Below are 20732 nucleotides of genomic sequence, written 5' to 3'. Positions count from 1 at the left end.
GGCTGGCGCCACCCAGCGGTCTGAACGCTGAGGCGCAGGCTCTCTGCTAAGCCAGACCTCGGACGGCTTAGCCTCCCGTGGGGTACACTGGGAATTGTAGTTCTACGGCGTCCGGAGAGTGGTGTTGATGAAAGATCTTATGGGAATTGTAGTTCATAGTACCCGGAAGAGGGTCAGAGAGACAGAGAGGCTTTAAAGCAGGACCACGACTCCCGTGGTACCCTGCAGCGGATTGCGCCTGCGCATTGGGTCTGGGGGTCTGTCAGTCTCTGAGGCCCAGGCTGTGAGGCTACTGCTGGGCCGGAACGGGGCTGGGGAGTTTGGGGGGGGATAGGGGGGTAGGGGTACTGGGGAATAGGTGAGCGGGCCTGAGGCGGGGGCGGCCGGCGCCATGTCGAGGCAAGCGAATCGAGGCACTGAGAGCAAGAAAATGGTAACTGGGAGCGGGGCGTGGGACCTGTGCCGGGAAGGGGGAGGGGAATTCCGGAGCAGGGGTACTAAAGCTGGAGGGGGATAAGAGGGACGGCTGAGAGAAGTCCAAAGGGGAGGGAAGTGAGGCGCTGAGGGGAAAGGGAAGGGGAAGCTGAGGGAGGAGAGGGAGGGAAGGGGCGGCTGAGGGGGAGGAGAACTGCTGAGGGAAGAGAGGCCGGCGTGCTCAAGGATGGGGGAATAGGATTCGCAAGGTGAGGGGGCTCTTGAGGGAGGGGAGGGGGAGGGGCACGGAAGGAAGGGGGGCGGGGAGAGTAAGAGGCGCTGAGAGACATGCCCTCTCTCAAACCGAAGCTCCTTGAGATCAAGAGAATGTTGTGGAATGCGATGCTGGGTGACTGAACGGAGCACCGAGACGTCCGGGGGGCTGACAGGACGGTGGCTTCGGGGTGGAGGGCTGAAGAGAGCGGGGCATCGAGGAGGGGGGGCGAGAAGAGCGGAGGGGTCCCTGGGGTGCGCGCCGGCCGAGAGGGACTTCCGGGAGAGGAGCACCCTGTGGTGAAGGGGGCGGCAGGAGGGGAGGGGGCCCTGCAGGTACGCCCTTGTCAGCGCTGTGGACATGAGGAAGGACTTAACTTGCCAGGCAGGGAGCAGAGGGCGCTGGGAGGAGAAGGAAGGAAGCCAGTGTGGGGCCGGCGCAGGTCTGAGGCGGGAGCCACGCGGGGCGGGGGAGAGGTAGCTTATAGAGGGAGAGTCTGTTTCGGGGCTGGCTGATAGAGGCCAGGAGCAATAATAGTGTCCAGCTCATCCTGACCGCATTCGGGGTTTCCCTGTGAAGCTCCCGGAGCCGCTCATCAGTTCCTTCTCCAGCTCATTTGACAGAGGAGGAAACTGAGGCAGACAGGGTGAAGGGACTTGCCCAGGGTCACCCAGCCAGATTTGGAAGGTTCTCCTGACTCCAGGCCTGGCTCTCAATCCACTGCGCGTGCTGGTGCTGGCTGCCTTGTAATGGAGCTCCCGGGTGAGCACAAGGAGGGTCTGTCCTGTGCCTGAGGAGGGGCTGCCTTTGAGAGGGGATATATATGGAAAGGCAAACGTCTTTACGAGAATCAGAACCCTTATCTCAGGGCCGAGGGGCCTTCCATATTGTCCTTTTTTTTTTTTTAATTGTGGCATATTCTTAATACCTTTTTTCCCCTCCCTCATACTCTCCTTTTATTCATTCATCCATTTATCTATATCCATCCATCCATCCATCTATCTATCTATCTATCTATCTAGTTATTTATTTTTTTTTGATATGTAAAAAACATCCACGACTGGATGGCTTCACGCCACTCTTTTGGGGAGATAATAAACCTTCACCCAACATCACGAGAGAACCCAGGACTAGGAGATCGGAAATCCTTATTGTGACAGCATCTATCTTTAAAACGGATACAAGTCACATCTCCCAGCTCCAAATTCCACATTTACATAATATAAGTGGGATTTGTATAATTTGAATATTTGCATAACATCCGAGATTGGACAAGAAGATGCCTTCCAGCCCTACATGTATGATCGCACTATTTTCTTTTAAAAACAAGTTTTTGTCATCATCACTCTCAAAAGTCTTGTGGCCTGATTCCATTGGGAGAAAACAAGATTTCTGTGGGAATTTAGTAGCAGAAAGTGGGAATGTAAATGAACAGTTGACTTTTTCCTGGAGATGACGGTGACAGCTAAGAGAGGGAGTGCGTTTAACCTGGAAGTCGTGCTCCAGCTGGAAGTGCAGCTCAGGACTGTTGCTGCTGCCTGGTTTTTAAACAGTCATCCCCCTTCCATCCTCCATTGCTTGGGGAAAGTAATTCATACCCATAGCACTCACCATACAGAGGCAGCTGTCTCAATATTGATGTGGGCTTAGGATGATACTTTTCAAACTCTTTGGTATTGTACCAGCAAAAGTTTCTTCTGCTTTTTGTGATACTGATTTCAGCCTTGATTACCAATTCTTTTGTAGACCCAAAACTAAGTTATCCTCTTGACATGGTTAACATTTGAAAGGCAAAAGTGATTCACTGGCTATTTCTGTCTGTCTGTGATTACTCTCTAGTCCCTACTGGAAAACCAGCCAGTGACCTTAATCACAGCCATATCCACTCTTTATTGTTAGTAACCTAGGTTTATAATCTTCATCCCTCAAAGGTCAGAGATGTTGGCCTTTGAGCTCCAAGACCTGAAGGAGAAAAGTGGATGGGTGAACTAGAGAATGAGATACCGGGCAAGGGGCCTTCTTTATTTACCAACCTACTCTACAAACGGGGAAAATCACATCCTTAAGTTATTGTTCTTCATCTGTAAAATGGGGATAATAACATTTGACTTATCTCACAGATTTGCTATGAGAATTGAATGCTGGCCAGTGCTGGATTGATTTGTTCCTACTTCAGAATGCTGGTTCCAATGCTGGCTCCAAAAGACAATTAATCATTCATACCAAGCTCTTTAAGTTTAGGGGTAGAAACCCAGTTTCACTTGGGGGAAGTTAACTGACAAATAGCAAATTCTTAATGCTTCTTTTGAGAGCCTAATTTGTGCTGCCCAGAAGCTCTCAAAAAGTAACATATTTACATTTTAAAATGTGAAAAACTTGAATTCTTAAAAGAGGACCTAGAAATTAGGGTGGGCAATAGAGAGTCAGAAGCTAGGGGCCTCCATTGGGAGAATCTGACCGATATTGGACAAGATTTTGTTATCTCTTGGTACCTGTTGTTCTTGGCAGGGAATTGGGAACAGCAGCATGAATAAAATGCTTGTTGCCCTCATGTGAAAAGTGTAAATGATTATGATTTGCAGATTACTTGGCATCACCATGGACCAGGGCTTCTGATATTAAGGGCAGATATCCCAACTTCAGGTTATTAATAATGAATGGAAAGCTCTCATGACTTAATGTAGTAAGGCCAAAGCTTTGGACTGGTAATTGCTGGATGTACTCCATCCATTCATGCCCAAGGCTTACAAATGCCAGGTCTTTGCCTTTATTTTTTTTTTAAATGTCTCTCCTTAATGTCTGTCCTTACTTGCCATATTTGGTAAAATGTCTCCTGGAGATGCTGTGGTTAGAATTTTTCAGTTGAGTTAAATAAACTTTATGATTCTTAGCATGACTAAATCAGACATTCACAGTTGGCTCTAATGTGTTAGGTGTATCATTATTGTGATGGTTATACTATAGAGAGAGAGTGATTAATTAGTAACAATAAAGTTGTGGAAGACAGCCTCGTGAAATAGATCCCTGGACCCCAGGAATTCAGAGATCTAGGTTATAATGCTGGCTCTATAAATAGTTGTATGAGCTTGGTCAAGTTACCTCCCCTTTCCAGGCTTCAGTTCCCTCAACTCTAAACTCTGGTACTTTGGACTTGTAATTTCATCATTACAGATGTTTCCTCCATCAATGTAGATCCTGCTTCTTTTGTGTCTTCTCATCCCATACAAGTATTGTCTGGATTTTCTCACAAATTATATCTAAAAGATCTACTCAATGAGCTGAGTGATTTCCTCTTGTACTTTTAATATCTTGGAAGCACTTACGCACCACATGGATTATTTCTCTGTGCTTCATTCTTGCTTCATGACCTGCCTACTTTCTTTTTAATTCATGAAGATCCTCAGTAATGCCTTTCATGGCACTTCTAATATATAACTCACCAGTGATAGCGTTTTTACAGCCTACTTACTCTTATCATGCCTCTCGTCATTGCCTTTTAGTTATTTGTAATTTTGATTCTGCCAAGACCATGATGTTCCATGACTTGTAACCATATAACATCACTAGGAGAATATTGTATTAAAGAAATAGGCTTTTGCAAGAATAAGCAAGTAGTTTGCAATTTCCCAAATGAGATCTACAATATCTCTTCCTATTCAGTTATGAGTTTAACACCTGTCCAAGGGATATATTAGGCTAATGTTATAGACTGTTAGCCAACTGTATGTCATAATCTGAGAAATAATTATTTTTAATTTACTTTTGTTTTCTTAATATTTATGGTTAAACCAGTCTCTTTCACTTTGGTATGTATTTTGCTGAAACATCATATTGGAGTAGGACTTTCATGGAGGTCATCTGCAAAGTGAGGGTACCTGCTTAACTTGTCTCATAGGAATATTATGAGAATCTACTGGAGTAACATTAAAAAGCTTTCTGGGAAGAACAAAGTTTCACTGTTATTAATGGGGAAGCAGTAGGGCAGACATAAAGTAAAAATGAGAGACAAGGCATAGTTTCAAGGGTACATTATTTCTCTATCAAGATACTAACAGAATTGAAGAAAAGCCCCCTATATAAATCTCTGGAGGTTGGGCAGACATGGACCCGAATAACATAAAAAGAGAAGGTATGGAAGGTTGGGGTTCACACACCTGTGAAATCAGGGACTCTTCAAAGTAATAATTGACATTTATTTAACAATTTAAAGATTGAAAAGTTTATATATACACTCTTTTGATCCTCACAACTGTTCTGTGAGATAGGTTCTACCAATAAGATTAAATCTATTTTATAGAGGAGGAAATTATGAGTCAAAGAAATTGTTCATTGTCTGTGTCACACAGGTAGTTTCAAAAACAGCTAGTGTTCTTTCCCAGTTCTTTTTTGCCCTTAATTCAAGCCCAGCACCATACTATGGACATCTATAAAGTACTAAATACTGTCAACCCACAGTGTAACTCTTATTCTAAAGCATAACTTTACTCATGTGAGATGGACAAAGCAACTGAAGTACTCCTCTAACCTAAAACCTTCAGCATTGTCCTTAAGTATCTCAATTCCAGAGCCTTAAACTCAGAATGACAGTTCTCTAAGTACCTTGATTAATTCACTCATTTTCCAGTTTACATGGGGGCATATTGGGTTGGTTTCTGTTTTCAGCCCTGTTTCTTTGTGACTTAGTGATGCAGATTGTGGTCTTGCCCATATGTGTCTGTCTTTCTTATTTAACGCTGATATTGTCTTTTTTCCCTTCTTTCCACCTGCCTGCTGCTTTCATTCTGTAGTATTGGTATTTGCCATTCCCTTTACCTTCGGCATCTCTGCGTCTCATGGTAGGTGATAGATTTCTTCATCTATCTGAGAAAAGAGTTGCCGTGATTGTCTGACAGCTGTTGTTGAAAGGCATTCAGGGCAACATTTTGAACTGGAGCAAAAATGTTTTCAGTTGTTGCAGCCCTCCCTTCCATTGCTTCCCCCTCCTATTCCCAAACTGCACAGCTTTTAGCCTCACAACACCCAGCAGTCCAGTGCATGACACTCATTGCCACCCAGGAAACACTGAAGCTCTACACAGAGACAGAGGGAGCTTGTTTTTCCTGATAATGTTTTTCAGGATAAAGGCTATGATCTGTTGTCGTAGAGGGTGCAGGTAGCCCTGGCCTGATTTCCTTCCCTCCTGACTAGCAGTGCCTTTTGCTGTCCAAGGACTGGAGCTGTTATAAAGACAATGCAGAGGCTAGAGTCCAGTTATTTGGACAGCTTTCCTTGGGGACTCTGAAGAAACTATTCAAATTGCATGCTAATGAGCAGAGGATGATTGATAAATGATAGAATATTCAGCAATCTTCTAACTCTAACTTGGAGTCACAGTCCAAGAATACACCAGGGGGAGCCATGACTCCTCTCTTGAGCTAGGGTAGTCTGGGGCTGAGCTCTGGGCTCTGTACCAGGGGATGGCAGCCTCTGCTTTGTGGAATCCAGCCTTGGCCAGTAGTTCGCATAAGTTGTGGCACTTGACTGCTAGACAGGAGCTCTTGGGCAAAGCGCCCTCCTCCACCCTTTCCCTAAATGAGCCTAGCCCAAATTCTATTGGGTTAGTCCTGGGCAGGGTACTGGTGTCCCGGCTCACTGCAACTTTGCTGGAGTTGACTTTTTCTCCCAGCAGACAGGTGACTTTCTTCTGAAGCCCGAAAGTCGCACCAGTGTCTTTTACCCCATTCACACAATCCTTTATTTTTCCCGTGCTTGGTACTGATTGCCTTTTGAATCTCATTTAGAGTTCTGAGCTTTTTACTCTGACCTATGGAGCTCTGGTCACCCAGCTTTGCAAGGACTATGAAAATGATGAAGATGTGAACAAACAACTGGACAAAATGTGAGTGAGTTATTCTTGAGGCAAGAGCTTTTATTCTTTGGGAAACTGGGGGGGGGGCAGTACCCTGTGTACTAGGACCTTATTGTCCTTCTGGAACTTGGCAAAGGCTCCTTTGAAGCTGTTCTCTTCCAATGCTAGAGCTCTTTGATTGCATTCTCACTAAGTAGATTTATTGTGAAGTTTTGGAATCCTTTGTTTTATTCCCAAGCCGTGACAACCATATTCTTGAGATTACTCTGTGATTTGTTGTTGTCTGATCACCTTTCCAGGGGCTACAATATTGGTGTCCGATTGATTGAAGATTTCCTGGCTCGGTCAAATGTTGGCAGATGTCATGACTTTCGGGAAACAGCAGATGTTATCGCCAAGGTCATCTCTCATGGGCCCCAGGCATTTTCTCCTTCATTCTTTCAGAAAGGGCTCTGGTTATACTGCAGAGCTAATTAAGAGCCATTATAGTTGCAGAACCCTTTGTGTTTTACTTCCAGAACCTCTGGGAACTTGTTAAGGGATGGCTAAGTTGTGAAAGTTGTGAGACATCTCTGAATTCTAAAATTCTTAAATCAAGATCAGCTTATCTTCAATGTGGCAAAAATGTGAAACATTCTGTTGGCAATTCTCTGGGGGTCAGTCATGGAAAGAGGCTCTTGTTGTTCCAGCATGGAGACCATCCTCATTATATACATCTAACTATCAGGCTCAAATGATTGTGAGAGCACTATCTTCTTTACACTTTAGAACCAACATTGGTATAACCATTTAATTGATGAATAAGTGATCTCCTAAATAGAGAAAACAATGTACCCATGGTGATTCCTGGGCCAAGAAAAAAATGTCCAGCATAATCCAAGTTCCCCATTGTCAGGAGAGGAACATAGGTAGGGGTGAGAAAGCTACCCCTTGGACCTTCGTGGCTATGACTGTTTTCTCTGAATTTTCTTCCTGTATTTGCTTTGGATGGTTATAATGCTTGCCTCTACTTTTCTTCTTTTTTTCATCTAGAATGTTTGAGAAACTGTGAGCAGTTCCTTCCCCTAAGAGCTTCATTCTGCAGTGTTACCCCAGAGGCTATAGCCTTGAATGGGCAGAAATACTTTTCCATTAATTATTTCTGAAGGGTGAACCCTCAGCCCAAAGCACCATTCCCCTGCCTCTTATTCCCCTATATTGCCAGTGTAGTCATTTTAGCTAGAAAGGTGCCATGGGAAAGAAGAGAAAGGAGGATCATTCACTGTTCCATCTTTACTCCTGCTACTCTATATACTTTTAATAGGTAGCATTTAAAATGTACCTGGGCATCACCCCGAGCATCACCAACTGGAGCCCCGCTGGTGACGAATTCTCCCTGATCTTGGAAAACAACCCCCTGGTCGATTTCGTGGAGCTTCCTGATAACCACTCATCCCTCATTTATTCCAATCTCCTATGTGGGGTGTTGAGGGGAGCTCTGGAAATGGTAAGTGCAACTCTTTCCTTTTGGAAAAGGGGCTGTAATAGAGAGGCTGCTGACCTGCCCAGGATTTTTCTGCTTTAATGTCGGGCCTCTTTCTTTGACTGCATTTGAGGTCAGAAAGCTTCCTCCAAGCTTTGCCAGCATACCTGTCATAGCACTGGTTGATTTGATGTCTCATTATGAATATGAGGGAAGGGAGACCCTTTCTTTTCTGGGGGACATTTTATGGTCTCTTTGTCTATGGAGGGAAATTAAGAAGGAAGGGAATAAGCATTTATATAGGTATACTCCGTGCTTTTTACAAATAGTATCCTGTTTCATCCTTACAACAACCCTTCAATATAGGTTTCATTACTATTCCACTTTATAGTGGAGAGAACTGAGGCAGGTAGAGGTAAAGTGACTTGCCCAGGATTACATCGTAAATGACTGAGGCTAGAGTTGAACACAGGCCTTCCTGACTCTAGTTCCAGCTCTCTATTCTCTGTAGCACCAACTGCCTTTGACAAACTGTGAAAGGTTGTGTTCAGGTCCCAATCTGATATAAGTCACCATCTAGAGCTATTAGTGGTGACTCTTCATTGAGGCTATTACATCTAAAGATCGTCATCACTGATATAGCATAAAGGGAGACATTTTCTAAAGGCCTTTAAGAGTTATAAAGTACTCCACATAGATGTACTTTTGGGGGGAGCCTGGGAACAGTCTTGAATCTTAAGGGAGTGAGAAAATAGAAGATAGCTTCCTAGTAGATCGGAGATCAAAGGATAGAAACAAACAGTTTTCAAAAGCAGAATTGCAGACCATCAGCAACTGTATAAATCACTTATAATCAGAAATAAAAATTAAAGCATTTCTGAAGTTTCACCTTGTACCCATCAAATTGGCAAAGAAGCCATAAAATGGAAATAGTGTTGGCGTTACCCTAAGCAGATAGGCACACTGATTGGTAGATTAGTGGAACTACAAATTGGTCAAAATATTCCAGAAGCAATTAGGAATCATGCAAGCAAAATCATCCTCCTGTCCCTGAGATCCCTATTGTTGGACATGAGCTATAAGATCAGGAAAGTTAGACAGGGCCCAGAGAAACCACAATTTTGGTTGCAGATAACTGAACAAGGTGAGTACCCATGAATTGGAAAATGACTGAGCAAATTCTAGTATATGAATGTAGTGGAATATTATTGCACCATAAGTTAGGATTAATAAGTGTTCAGAGAAACCTAGGAAGACTTGTATGGAGTGATGCAAAGGGTACTGAGCAGGAAATGAAAGAAAACAATGATTTGTAATTTTTTTGTAATGATTTGTAAATAATTGTAAGTGAGAAGAGCTTTCAATGAAGTAAGAAAACTCTATATCTGTAATTGTTAGTTTTCATCTCCGCACCCTAAAAACCCACCTCTTCTTGTTAGAAGAGGTAAAGGGGCCATTGAGGCTGTGATCACTTGGGTGGCTGGGGTAGTTGCAATAGCTGGATGATTTTTTTTTTTTTTATTACAAGGGGAAGGTCCCTGGGAGGGGTAGGAGTGAAGAGGGTGTATATCCAGAATTTGTTGATTAAAAAAAGAAATAGCAAGAAAATTTAATATTTTCAAAGTACTGTCGTTATGACAGCAATTGGTAAGTTGAGGTGGACAGTCAGGCCTCCATTCTGTGCACCTGCAAGCAGGCAGAGACAGCTCTACCCACAGCCCCATTTTCCTCTCTGCACAGGTCCAGATGGCAGTGGACGTGAAGTTTGTTCAGGACACACTGAAAGGAGACGGGGTAACAGAAATCAGGATGCGATTCATCAAGCGAATTGAGGATAATCTCCCTGCAGGAGAAGAGTAATCATTCCAGGGGCAGTGGAGCTGACCAGCTGGGGCACCTGCTAAATCTCAACCCTCCCCAGGGTTGTAAAATCAAAGTGCCCCCACCTTAGAGAACTCAGTGACTCTTTAAGATGTTATATATTCTTCTAATCTTGTTTCCATTTTCCATGCTAATAAAAAACAGACTTGTGTGATATATTCCATTTATCTCACAAGTGTGTGCAACTGATCTCACTCTGCAAAGAGGGTGCTTGTCTCATACTCCAGAGGGAAAGCCCTATTCTTTCCTCTTCCCCTAACTGATAGAACGGAAACTTCTACACTTCTTGGATCAGAAGGAGCCCAAGCTAGCACTATATTCCTGATTGAATTTTCCAAAGCAAAACCTTCTGTGACCCTATTGAAAGAAAAGCCTGGTGCATCTGTCCGTTCCTATAACGTCTGTGCCCTCATGGGAGTCATCGGCAAGCTGGGTGGGCGGGCACCTGGAAGGGGAGGAGGCTCTCAATTCTTGGTGACGAGCAATATTGCGGGCCAGGAAAGACAGCCAGCAGTGAAGGAAGCAGTGACTTCTGGGAACACACCCAGGTATTTGTCTTCTGTTCCGCTCGGCTGATTGCGGGCAGTATATATATATATACATGCATTTATACACACTCTTCAAAAAAGACATTCCTAAGTGAAATCCCAGACACATCCATTTCCTAATGCTTTCTACTCAGCTCCACCCACTTGGCCTGTGTATTCTGTTGCAGGGGTGAAGGGGCCTGTTTGACATACTTAGCAGGCAAGATCAAGTATTGCTTTTCAGAGCCTGACCTTGCCTTTGGTGTTCTAGTAAGAGCTTTCAAGAGAACAGAGAGTTCTGGAACACTGGCAGCCCACCATGGAATCCTCAGTAACATATGTGCTTGTCCTGAGAGCACCCTTGGGGGTTTTGAACCCTCAAGTCCTTGGGGGTTTTGAAGTAATAATTCATATCTCTATAGCACTTTGGGACTTGCAAAGTGCTTTCCCACCACAATCCTGTAACATAGACTTTGCACGTATCTTTTATCCATGTTGTATTGATGAGGAAACGGGTTCAGAGAAGAAATTACTTTCCCAAGAACAAATGACTAGTAATAGCTGTTCAGATTCTAGTCTCAACTCCAAATCCAGCTTTCTTAAATGCTGATAGGAGAGCCACTCAAAATAGTAAAGTTGAGATGCTACTTTTACTCACTTCTGGGAATGGTTAGCCACAAGACCAGAGAAGCCCTGGGAGACTGGCTCTGCTGAATTTGGGGAGAAGTTAATGTTGCTTGTCTCTTCTGGGACCTTACAAAACACCGAGTCAATTCTGTGGGGAAAGAAGGGGGCAGAAATGTGTAAACTGTCCACTGTTTGTCAGTTGTGGTGGCAATAAAAGCTTGTGACATGAAGCCTAGGGCCCTGAATTAAAATTCAATCCTACATTTGGGGTTAGAGGCAATTGGGATCCAACTTCTCTTGGAGGCTTGTCTCTTCTGACTCAAAGACAGCAGAACTGCAGTATTGCTTCAGCTGAGAAGAATCCCATTGCCCTGCTTGTCCATCCCTGGAAAAGAGAAGTAGGCTGGGTACAGTAGCAGAAATGGGCTGGGCTGGGCTGGACTGGGCAGAGGAAGCTGGCCCAGGTTTCTCACACTTTAGCTGCTGTTAGCTACTCCCCTGGAACCATTGAGATCCTCCTGGAATGGGAGATGAGCAGGATGACCATTCCTCCCAGAGGCTTCTCTTTACTTGAAGTCAGGAACTCTGGCTTCCTGTGCCACAGCAGAGGGGCAGCAGGTTTGTACCTACTTGTGCTGAATATTTCCAAATGTTCTGGGTTTTCTCAGTCCATACTTATGTTCAGGAAAAGGAGAATTGGTCTACCTGTGTGCTCGATGTAGGAAGGCCTCTAGGGCCTCAGAGCCAGACATCTCAAAGTAACAAAGGTGTTGGACTTGTTTGTATAACTTTCATACAGTTTTCTTCAAAGATGTGGAAATGGGCATTGACTGAGAACAGACTTTTGAAGACCTCTCCCTCTATTTACATAGCAGAAATCTGAATCTACTTTTGGTCTCAGAGGCTAGAGACCCACCACTACAGCCAAAAATCAGTTCTTGAAGGATCCCTCAGATAGCTGATTTAGGGTTTGGGGGTGTTGGGAAGTAGGACAGGGAAGGGGTGAGATGATTTAGGAATCGTAGAGACATTGGACTTGGGATCTGGAAAGGACTTGGGAGATGAACTTCATTTCACAGATGAGGAAACTGAGACCAGGGAGGGAAGGAATTGACCGGTGGTCCCACAGGTCCGACAGATCTGGATTTTGAATTGAGGCCCTCTGATTCCAAGTCCTGTGGTTTCTGGAAGTAAGCCTTGGGAGACATCAGCCCTGCCCTCCCCCCTTCCCCTACATACACATAACAGGGACCTCTCCCTTCTGCTCCCCCAACACCACCCACTTTCCAAGTGGGCTGTTTATACAATGTCAAATCTTGGGATATTTCCTTTCCCCCTCAGCCAGGCAGCTTTATGGCTCATGGAGCCATGGAAACAAAGCTCCATTTATAAGGTTCCCCCCAATCACTGGTAATCAGGCCTTCTGCACCTAGGGCTAGCATCCCCTAACCAATCCACTCACAGGCAAAGAGTAAAAACCCATGGAAGTTGGCTTCCTGGCGCCCCCAGAGCAATATAGGCAGGGGCCGCAGCAGGGGCCCCTGTATGGGGAGTGGAAGGGAAGTGGATCAGCCTCCCCAGGGCCCCTGTTTTATAGCCTCCAACCCCCTCCCCACATGGCACAGGGCTTCAGAATTCTGCCAACATGTTCTGCCACAGCTGGGGCCCTGGTTGGGGTTGGGGCAGTTTCTTTACTCTTTAGAAATGTTTTCTACTCTTCCAACACTTCCCCACTAATTTCTTTGGGACCTGACCTAATTTCCCTTGCACCGTTTGTGGGCAGTGTGTCTCAGCAGATAGAGAGCTGTTCCCAGAGTCAGGTAGATGCACGTTCATGCCCCACTTTGAAACACTGGCAGAATGACCCCTGGTCCTTGGTCTTCCTGAACCTCCAAGAACTCCAGGACTTGCTGCAGAACAGTAGTTCTGGATAGAGGGAGTCTTCTCACCAGAAGTATCTCACAACAAGCCATTTCTCCCCATCCTCCAAATAGAGGCTGACTGGTAGAGTTCCTCAAAGGGGTCCTGAGGTGCCAGGGAGCCTGCAGGAGGCCAGAACTGCCGGTCCCTTGATTAGGGATGGGAGGAGATATCTCCCCTTCTCAGCCCTGCCTGGCTGGCCTCCTACAGCCTTCATTCACCAGGTATCCCAGATCACTGGCTGCCACCGAGGGACTGGGAGCAGGGTGCGCTAATAGCCAGAATCCCTGCATACTTGGCTGCTTGGGCCTGGGCTTAGTAATGAGGAGGGTGAGAAAAATGTAGCAGGCCAGGCCAAGTCAGGCCCAGGCGAGGGCTGACACCCTCCTTGGTTTGGCTGGAGCTAAGCTGGTGGCTCTGGGCAGCCCAGGAGCAGAGTCCTGGTGCCGTAGGTCTCCTGAAGGAGTGAAAAAATACAGTTCTGGACTTGGAAGAAGCCGGGGGGAGCAGGCCTTGAAATTCTACTTTATTTACTGGGCTGTGACCCTGGGCAGTCCCTTAACCAATCTGGGTACAGAGTTTCCTTATCTGTAAAAAAGGAACATTGGACTCCACGATCTCTAAAGTCCCAATCAGCTCTAAACTTATGGTACTAGGGCGCGGACGCGCACACACACACACACACACACACACACACACAGAGCTTCTGATGTCCTGGTTGCCCCCAGCCTAGGAGCCTTCACCTTCTTGAAGTCTCCCCAGATGTTAGCAGACTAGAAAGCCGGGCGAGAGCGATACCCCACGGGCTGTGCTCTCTGCCTTGCACAGGGACAATGGGACCTGGGAGCCTAGTGAGCAGCAAGATCCAGAAGTCTTCTCACACGTTAGTTCCACATCGGGAGAAGTGTCTAATCAGAAGCTGTTGAAGAGGGGTCCCTTCTGTGGGTCACAGCCGTGCTCTCTGCTCCCTCCCAGCGTGAGGGGCTGGGGTTCCTGTGACCCTGCTGTGATCGATTATCCTTTCGCCCAAGAGAAAGATGCCCAAGGGAGCTTCAGGAGACCCCAGGACCTGGCCCTGAGACTTCCTAACAGTTAGTTTCAGGGAGGATAAAAAACCAGAGGTGTAAGACAGTGAGAAATCAAAGGTAACCCCAATTATTGGCAGCACCAGGTTCATAAAGCTGAGGGGAAGTAGTAAAACAAAAACACACCAGGATTTGGAATCAAGAAAATCTGAGTCCAAATCCTGTCCCAGATACTCAATAACTTTGTGACCCTGGACAAGGCATTTAATGTCCGGTTGCCTCAGTTTCCTCATCTGTAAAATGGGGATAATAATAGTACCTGCCTCGCAACGCTATTGTGAGGATCAAACTGTTGATAAATGTAAAGTGCATTGCAAAACTCCAAACATGATATAAACCTCAGCTATTATGATCATGATGACTATTATTACTGTCAGAACTTCCCAACAGCCTTTGCCAGGGCTATATGAGAACAAGAGGGACCCCCTTTGGCCAGAGCAAGGACTGCTACGGTTTCCAGAGGGGTTTGGCTATGAATGTCATAGAGCTACTGGGGGGAGGTTGGGGAAAGACACTTGGAGCTGGAGAGGCAGCAGGGTTTAATGAAAAGATGCTGAATGGGGCAGGGGTGGGGCGTGGGGTGCCGGCAATCCCTACCCCTGCTACCTACTAGCTGTGTGATCTCAGGTCTCAGTCTCTTTATCTGTAAGGAAATTTGATCTTCTTGCTCTACTCCAGGTGATCCTGAGACCTCCCTACCCCTAGCTACCCTGCTCTCTGACCTGTCCCTGGGTCCCCCTCTCCAGTCTGGCACCCAGGTCTGGGGCTTCTCCCTCCCATCCTCAGGAATGAGCAAGCTGCAGAGCTGGGGTCAAAGCACTGAGTCTGGCCACCCTTTCTCCGCCCTCCCCCTTACCACCATCACCCCCCTCCAGCCTCAGCAGAAATTGCATTAAGCAAAATTAAAATTGTCTTCTAACAAGTAGCTCATTGTAGACAGGGGGGGAGTGGTTGTGGTGGTTGTGGGGCAGGAGGAGGGGGAGGAGGCCTGGCCCAGAGAAAAAGTCCTCCCCAGCCTCCTAAACATTCCCATGTGCTGTTTATAGGAAACAAATGGGGCAGGCAGGCCCAGGGCCTGCTCAGCTCAGTCCAGCCCAGCTCAGCTTAGCTCTAGGCAGGCGGGGGGCAGCCAAGCAGGCAGCGGGCGGCCACTGGCAGGAAAGTACGGATGGAAGGGTTTCCAATGCTTGAGGTTATTGGCTACCCTGGGCTTTGATGTTCCGCCAGTCCGGACCCCAGGCCGGGACGCATACCATGGAGGCGGCTGCCCAGGAGGGGAGAGGCAGCTTGTGGGGAAAAGCTGCAGTTGCATTCCGAGAGGGCAATTTAACCTGGCAGGAGGAGAGAGGAAACTTTCGTGGCTTGGGCTCGGGGCTCAGCTCTGGGGGGGATTGCGGTATGATAGGGGGGAGTGGGCTGGGGCCAGCTCAGCCAGAGCAGAAGATGAGGAGGCCTTGGGACCAGAAGAGAGGAGGATGCTGGGAGTGGAGACCAAGAGAGGGAGCAGGCCGTGGGGTAGACAGACCTGGAGGTACAAACATGGGCAGGCAGCTGTCTCCTGCTCCAGCTCCTCCTCCAGCCTGCCTGCTCCAGCCCTTGAGGAAGGCACTCTTTTCCTTCCCTTACTTAAATGCTCAGTTTTCTCCCTCCTTTATCTCAGGGAAATGAACCTTCTTTGGCTGCAATTTCTTTGTGAAGCCAGCCTCCTTCAGGAAGCCTGCTCTGATAATACCCAATGCATTTCACAAGACCCCTTTCTCCAGCCTTCACAGCCCAACTCACTTCTCAGGAGGAAAATGTCCTCATCCTCTCAGCAGGCTTCTCTAACCGCCAACAGAAACGGCCCATCCATCCATCGTAGAGAGGAAGCAGACCTCAGAAGGACCTCACTGAGAAGAGTTCCTTAGATATCACCTTGTTTACCTGGCTGAGGAAACTAAAATCCAGAGAAGTTTGGTAAATGGAGAGGGATCAGTGAGCAGAAAGGGGCCATGGAATCCACATCCAGGCTCACTGGTCTTCTGGGCCTCCCAGTGGGGCTTCCCCACCCTGATTAGCTTTGAGGCTGAGGAGAGCAGGACATTGTAGTCCCTCCCTCAGTGAGATGTGAAAAGAAGCAGTGGGCAGCCGGGGTGTCCAGGAGAGAAATGGGCAAAGAGGCAAAAATGAAGTAATGAGGATGGGGATGAGGAGAGAGAAAAGATGGGGGTACAAGGAAGATTTTAAAATTCTTTTCAAATTCTATTTAACAGAATCTGTATATACAAAATAACACAGAAATCAAGAGAAGCAGAACCTGTGGTGGACTGAAGAAAACTGGATTGGGTGTGGACAGATTGAATCGCCTTTTGAGGTTATAACCGAAGGGAGTCCATATTGTGAGATATCTCCCCCTATTTGAGTGTCCTGGAAAGAGAGCCTGGAAAGGTTTCATAGAAAAAGACACACCACCTGTTAGTCCTTTTCAGAGAAGAGAATGAATTTAAAAGATCCTTAGAAGAACCCTTGAGGAGTGTGCCCTACATAGAGACCCCCAAGCTGAGACTCTATTGAAAGACACCTTCAAATTAGCTCATCCCAACCTCTAGGCTCACAAGAGCCAGGCCACCCTCCATGAGATGATTTCATTTTCTCCTTTCTCTCTTCCTCCCCTTTGGAGCTGCCCCCAGACTGGCCTGGCCTGGCCTGGCCTAGCCTAGGAGTCTTCCATCTTCCAGCCGAGCCCCACTCTCACCCCTCCATCTGGGTCTCTGGGTGGTCTGGACACATGTGTTCGAGTTTAAATGGTGATTGAAGCAAAATTGTTTTTTAAAAAAATCAGAAATATTTAGGGCAACCTTGATTCTTGTCGCATAACTGGCATTTTTGAGGATGGGGCCATAAATCGAGGGGTGGTTTGGTAGAATAGGGCACAAAAGAAAGACAGAGAGCAGAGGTTTTTGGGTCCAGGAACAGGATCACCTCAGAACTCAAGAGTTCTGAGGAAGACTGGAGATGAGGGTGATCCCCCTTTGTAGCAACCCCTTCTTCCCCTCTATGAACACCTGCTGGGTCACTGCTTCCCTCCTACAGAAAACTAGGAGTTGAAAGTAAATAGTTGGAAGAACTTACCAGAAATCACAGAAGTTCATGGAATATTCTTCCCCAAAGAATCACAGATATTGGGGCAGCTAGGTGCACAGTGGAAAGAGCACCAGCCTTGAATTCAGGAGGACCTGAGTTCAAATCTGGTCTCAGACACTTAACATTTCCTGTGTGTGTATCACTTAACTCCATTTGTCTCAGAAGAAAAAAAAAAAAAAAGAATCACAAGATATTAGGGCTAGAAAGAACCTTAGAGATCATTTGGTACTAAGATAGGTAACTTGAAGCTAGAGAGGTCAAGGCGACACAGATAAATGGAAGATCTAGAAATTGAACCCAGAGCTTCTAATTCTTATATTATTGAGTTTTCTATGATACTACACTAGAAATGGAAACACCGATGTGCTGTGACCAGGAGGGATGGTCAAGATGACTTCAGGTTTTCAATTCTTTTGGAGGGTTCCAAACTCAGTTCAAAATCACACGGACCTTTCCTGCCTCTGTGCCATCTCCTACTATGGCTTGGTCCTTTTATCCAGTGAGACACAACTGAAGTTCCAGGGACTGGGAAGGAGGAGTGGGGACAGGATGTCTCCTAGAGGCCTTTCTCACCAGAGCCATAGACCCAGCTTTTTGCACACCCTTGTCACACAATCGTGCAAATTTCCCTACTCTCTCCCCATGTCACTGTGCCCTCCACTTCACAGGATAGTGGCAGCTGGACCAGGCCCACAGAGTGAGATGGGAGCACTCCCAATTCTTCCTGGGACCCATTTGCTGATGGAAGACTTTTAGCTTGTTTGTGGGCAGCGTGGAAGCCAGAAAAGGGAAGTCGTGGAGATAAGAAGTGAGGACATCACTGAGTATGAGTTCCAATCTCTGTGGAGATTTAGATAGACGAGATAACAGAGACAGACAAAGGTGAGAAAAATACAGAGACAAGAAACTTGGAGCTTGGGAATTCCATGACAGCAGGGGCTAAGGAGAAACATCACACGACTGTGGCCTTTAAAGATGGAAGGGACCTTAAGAGAGTTCAGTTTCCTTCATAGCTCTTCTCTCCCTTTCTTCTTCTTCCTCATCGGCCTGTCCCCCCAAGCACAGGGAGTCACATGTGAGAGCTCCTCAACAAAGGGACTTGGAACAGAGATAGAAGCACACAGGGGGAGAGGGAGAGACAAGGAGAGAGGCGAATGGACTGAGATAGATGGAGAAAATGACAAGCAGAGCTGGGGACAAGAGACACAGGCAGAGCAAAGGCAGAGGCAGAGGGAGGTAGGGAGAAATGAAGACAGAAGTAGAGATAGAAGGAAGTAGAGCTTGAGACAGAGAGAGGGAGAGGAAGATTGGAGTAGAGACAGGCAGAGAGAAAAGAGATAGAGAGACAATGCAGAGACAGCAGAGAGACTGAGGCAGAGACAATGCAGAGATAGAGAGACTGAGGCAGAGACAGAGAAGAGATAAAGAGACCCTGCAGAGACAGTGGAGAGACAAAGGCAGAGATAAGAGGACAAAGGGCTCAAGCTGGAAGGTCGTCTAAGCCCAGGGTTTTCCCAGAGCTGGTCAGGAATAGTTAAGAAATGGCATTTTTATGGGTCCTTGTGATCCCATAGACCAGCGGTGGTGTCAGTGATCCCCAGTCCAGGCAAGACCCCATTTCCTGCCCGAAACCCCAGTAGGGTTTACTGAGTAAACAACTGAGGGGCTGGGAATGCCCATTCTGGCTCCTGGGTCACAGTATTCAACAGCCGTCCCCAAACTCCCAGGGTCAGCGTGGCTGTGGGCTGGGGCACAAGCTGCTGCTTTGGTGCCCAGAAGGGCTTGGGAGGCACACACACTCTTCAAGGGCCAGGAGCTCCGGGCATCTTACCAAAGTAAGCTCAGTAAGGGGAGGAACCCTCTTGTACAACCTCTGGGAGAGGGAAGAGTAGGGGCACCTACATACTAGTGTTTGCATCAACCAGGACATAGGGCCTAATGTCTGGAAGGTATTAGTCCCCAAGGTTGGGGATAGCAGGGCATCTTCTACATGGCCCTCCGGGAGAAGTCCTCTGTCCACTCTCTCCCTGCCAGCCCCATAGCTGACGTTTAGGGGGCTGGGATTATGAACTGACTAAGGCGTGCAGACCCCTCTGTGGTAGGTCCCTAGATTGAAGGGGACTAGGGCTGGGTAGGGGCCAGGCTGCCAGGAATGTGGGGCCTAAATGAGAACATCAATACCCACATTGTTACCACCCCCACCCCCACTGCTGCCCTCCAGGATTTCCCATTTCACATTCCTGGCATGGGGCCCCCTAGCAAGAAGTGTTACCCTAGTTCTGGGGGGTTATCCCCAAGACTGAAGGTCCAAACAAACCGAGGAGTTGGACTGTAGATTCCCTCTCACTTATTCTGGGATACCTTCCTCAAGGCTAGCCAGACAGACCTCTAGGATTTCAATGATCCAATGCTCTCCCAGTCCCACATCACATACAAGAAGGGAATACTGAAAGAAGTGAGGTTTGTGCCAGGGACTGGTTTCTGAGAGGTGGATTTATCCATCTCCCTGTCTTTGCTTTGAGCACAATAAACTAATACAATTCTCAATTAAAGATGCACTCCTGACTATTCAGTTCCTGGATTCTTACAACCATAATTAATTTCTAATGATTTCCCTCAGTTTCTCCTTTTGCTTTTGAAGTTCCTAACATCTTTTTGTTTGTTTTTGTTCTTTTTTTGAAGTCCCTATCTTAGTTCTTATTATATGTGACAAGAAGCAGTTTGGTATAGTAATGAGAGGGCTTGCTTTATAGTCAGGAATTAAGTAAACAAGCAACACAAATTTATTAGGCATCTACTATGTGCTAAAGACACATAGACCAAAAAAAAAATCTCCCTAAACTAGTCCCATTGTCAAAGAGCTCACAAACTGTGGAGGAAGGCATTATGTGCAAAATTAAGTATATAGAGAATAAATGTATAGAAATATAGAATAAATTAAGAATATATAGAATAAATAAATATAGAATAAATACACTATAAATGTGGAGGTCAGGAAAGTAAAACCACTTGTATGGGGGGAAAACAACTTTCTTTTAATTAATCTCTGAAATTTAGCCTTCTCTTCCATTATGAAATTTCAGCCGCATTAAATATGCAATACTATTTATAAAGGATTGACACCTAATAGGGACTTGATGAATACTTGTTGCTGTAATTCTCATCACTCATATGAGGTAACTACAACTTTGTCACAAATTGAGATCACAGATATTTTCATATCACATTATAGTTGTTGCAGATATTTCTGAGGTATTTCTTATGGTCATCTCTACCTTAACATTACTGTAGCAAAAACAAAAACAAATGTCTGTAGCTAATTGAATCTGCCATTAATTTTTACATAACAATTTTCCTGTTTGCAGACTTAATTTCTTTTAAGTTTTATGGATTCATTTTGGTTTTTTACCTCATATAAACTCAGACTACTACCATTTCATGAGAGATCTCATATCTTTAGTCCCGTTCCACTTCTGTTAAAAAAAAATAAACCAACAATCTATTCTTCTTCCCTTTGCCCGTCCTCTTGTAATAAATTTGTATAGTCAAGCAAAATAAATTCCTTCAATGT

The 20732-nt window shown here is 46.0% G+C and overlaps 1 protein-coding gene across 2 annotated transcripts; it reads left to right on the top strand.

The window, feature by feature from the left end:
* The first annotated feature begins 229 nt into the window (after positions 1-229).
* TRAPPC3 (trafficking protein particle complex subunit 3) lies at positions 230-10035 on the top strand. 2 transcript variants are annotated; one of them, XM_074305129.1, is made up of 5 exons: positions 230-433; positions 6469-6566; positions 6836-6935; positions 7840-8022; positions 9739-10035. In XM_074305129.1, exons 1-5 carry the CDS (start codon positions 392-394, stop codon positions 9856-9858), a joined length of 543 nt encoding a protein of 180 aa, XP_074161230.1. In that variant the 5' UTR covers positions 230-391; the 3' UTR covers positions 9859-10035. The 2 variants fall into 2 exon arrangements, with proteins under 2 accessions (XP_074161230.1, XP_074161231.1); XM_074305130.1 differs by lacking the exon at positions 230-433 and adding an exon at positions 665-683.
* The last annotated feature ends 10697 nt before the right edge of the window (positions 10036-20732 follow it).

Source organism: Sminthopsis crassicaudata, chromosome 3 (genome assembly GCF_048593235.1).
Source record: "Sminthopsis crassicaudata isolate SCR6 chromosome 3, ASM4859323v1, whole genome shotgun sequence".
Classification (NCBI taxonomy): domain Eukaryota; kingdom Metazoa; phylum Chordata; class Mammalia; order Dasyuromorphia; family Dasyuridae; genus Sminthopsis; species Sminthopsis crassicaudata.
Note: the sequence above shows the minus strand (reverse complement) of the source record. Positions and strands in the feature narration are given on the sequence as shown.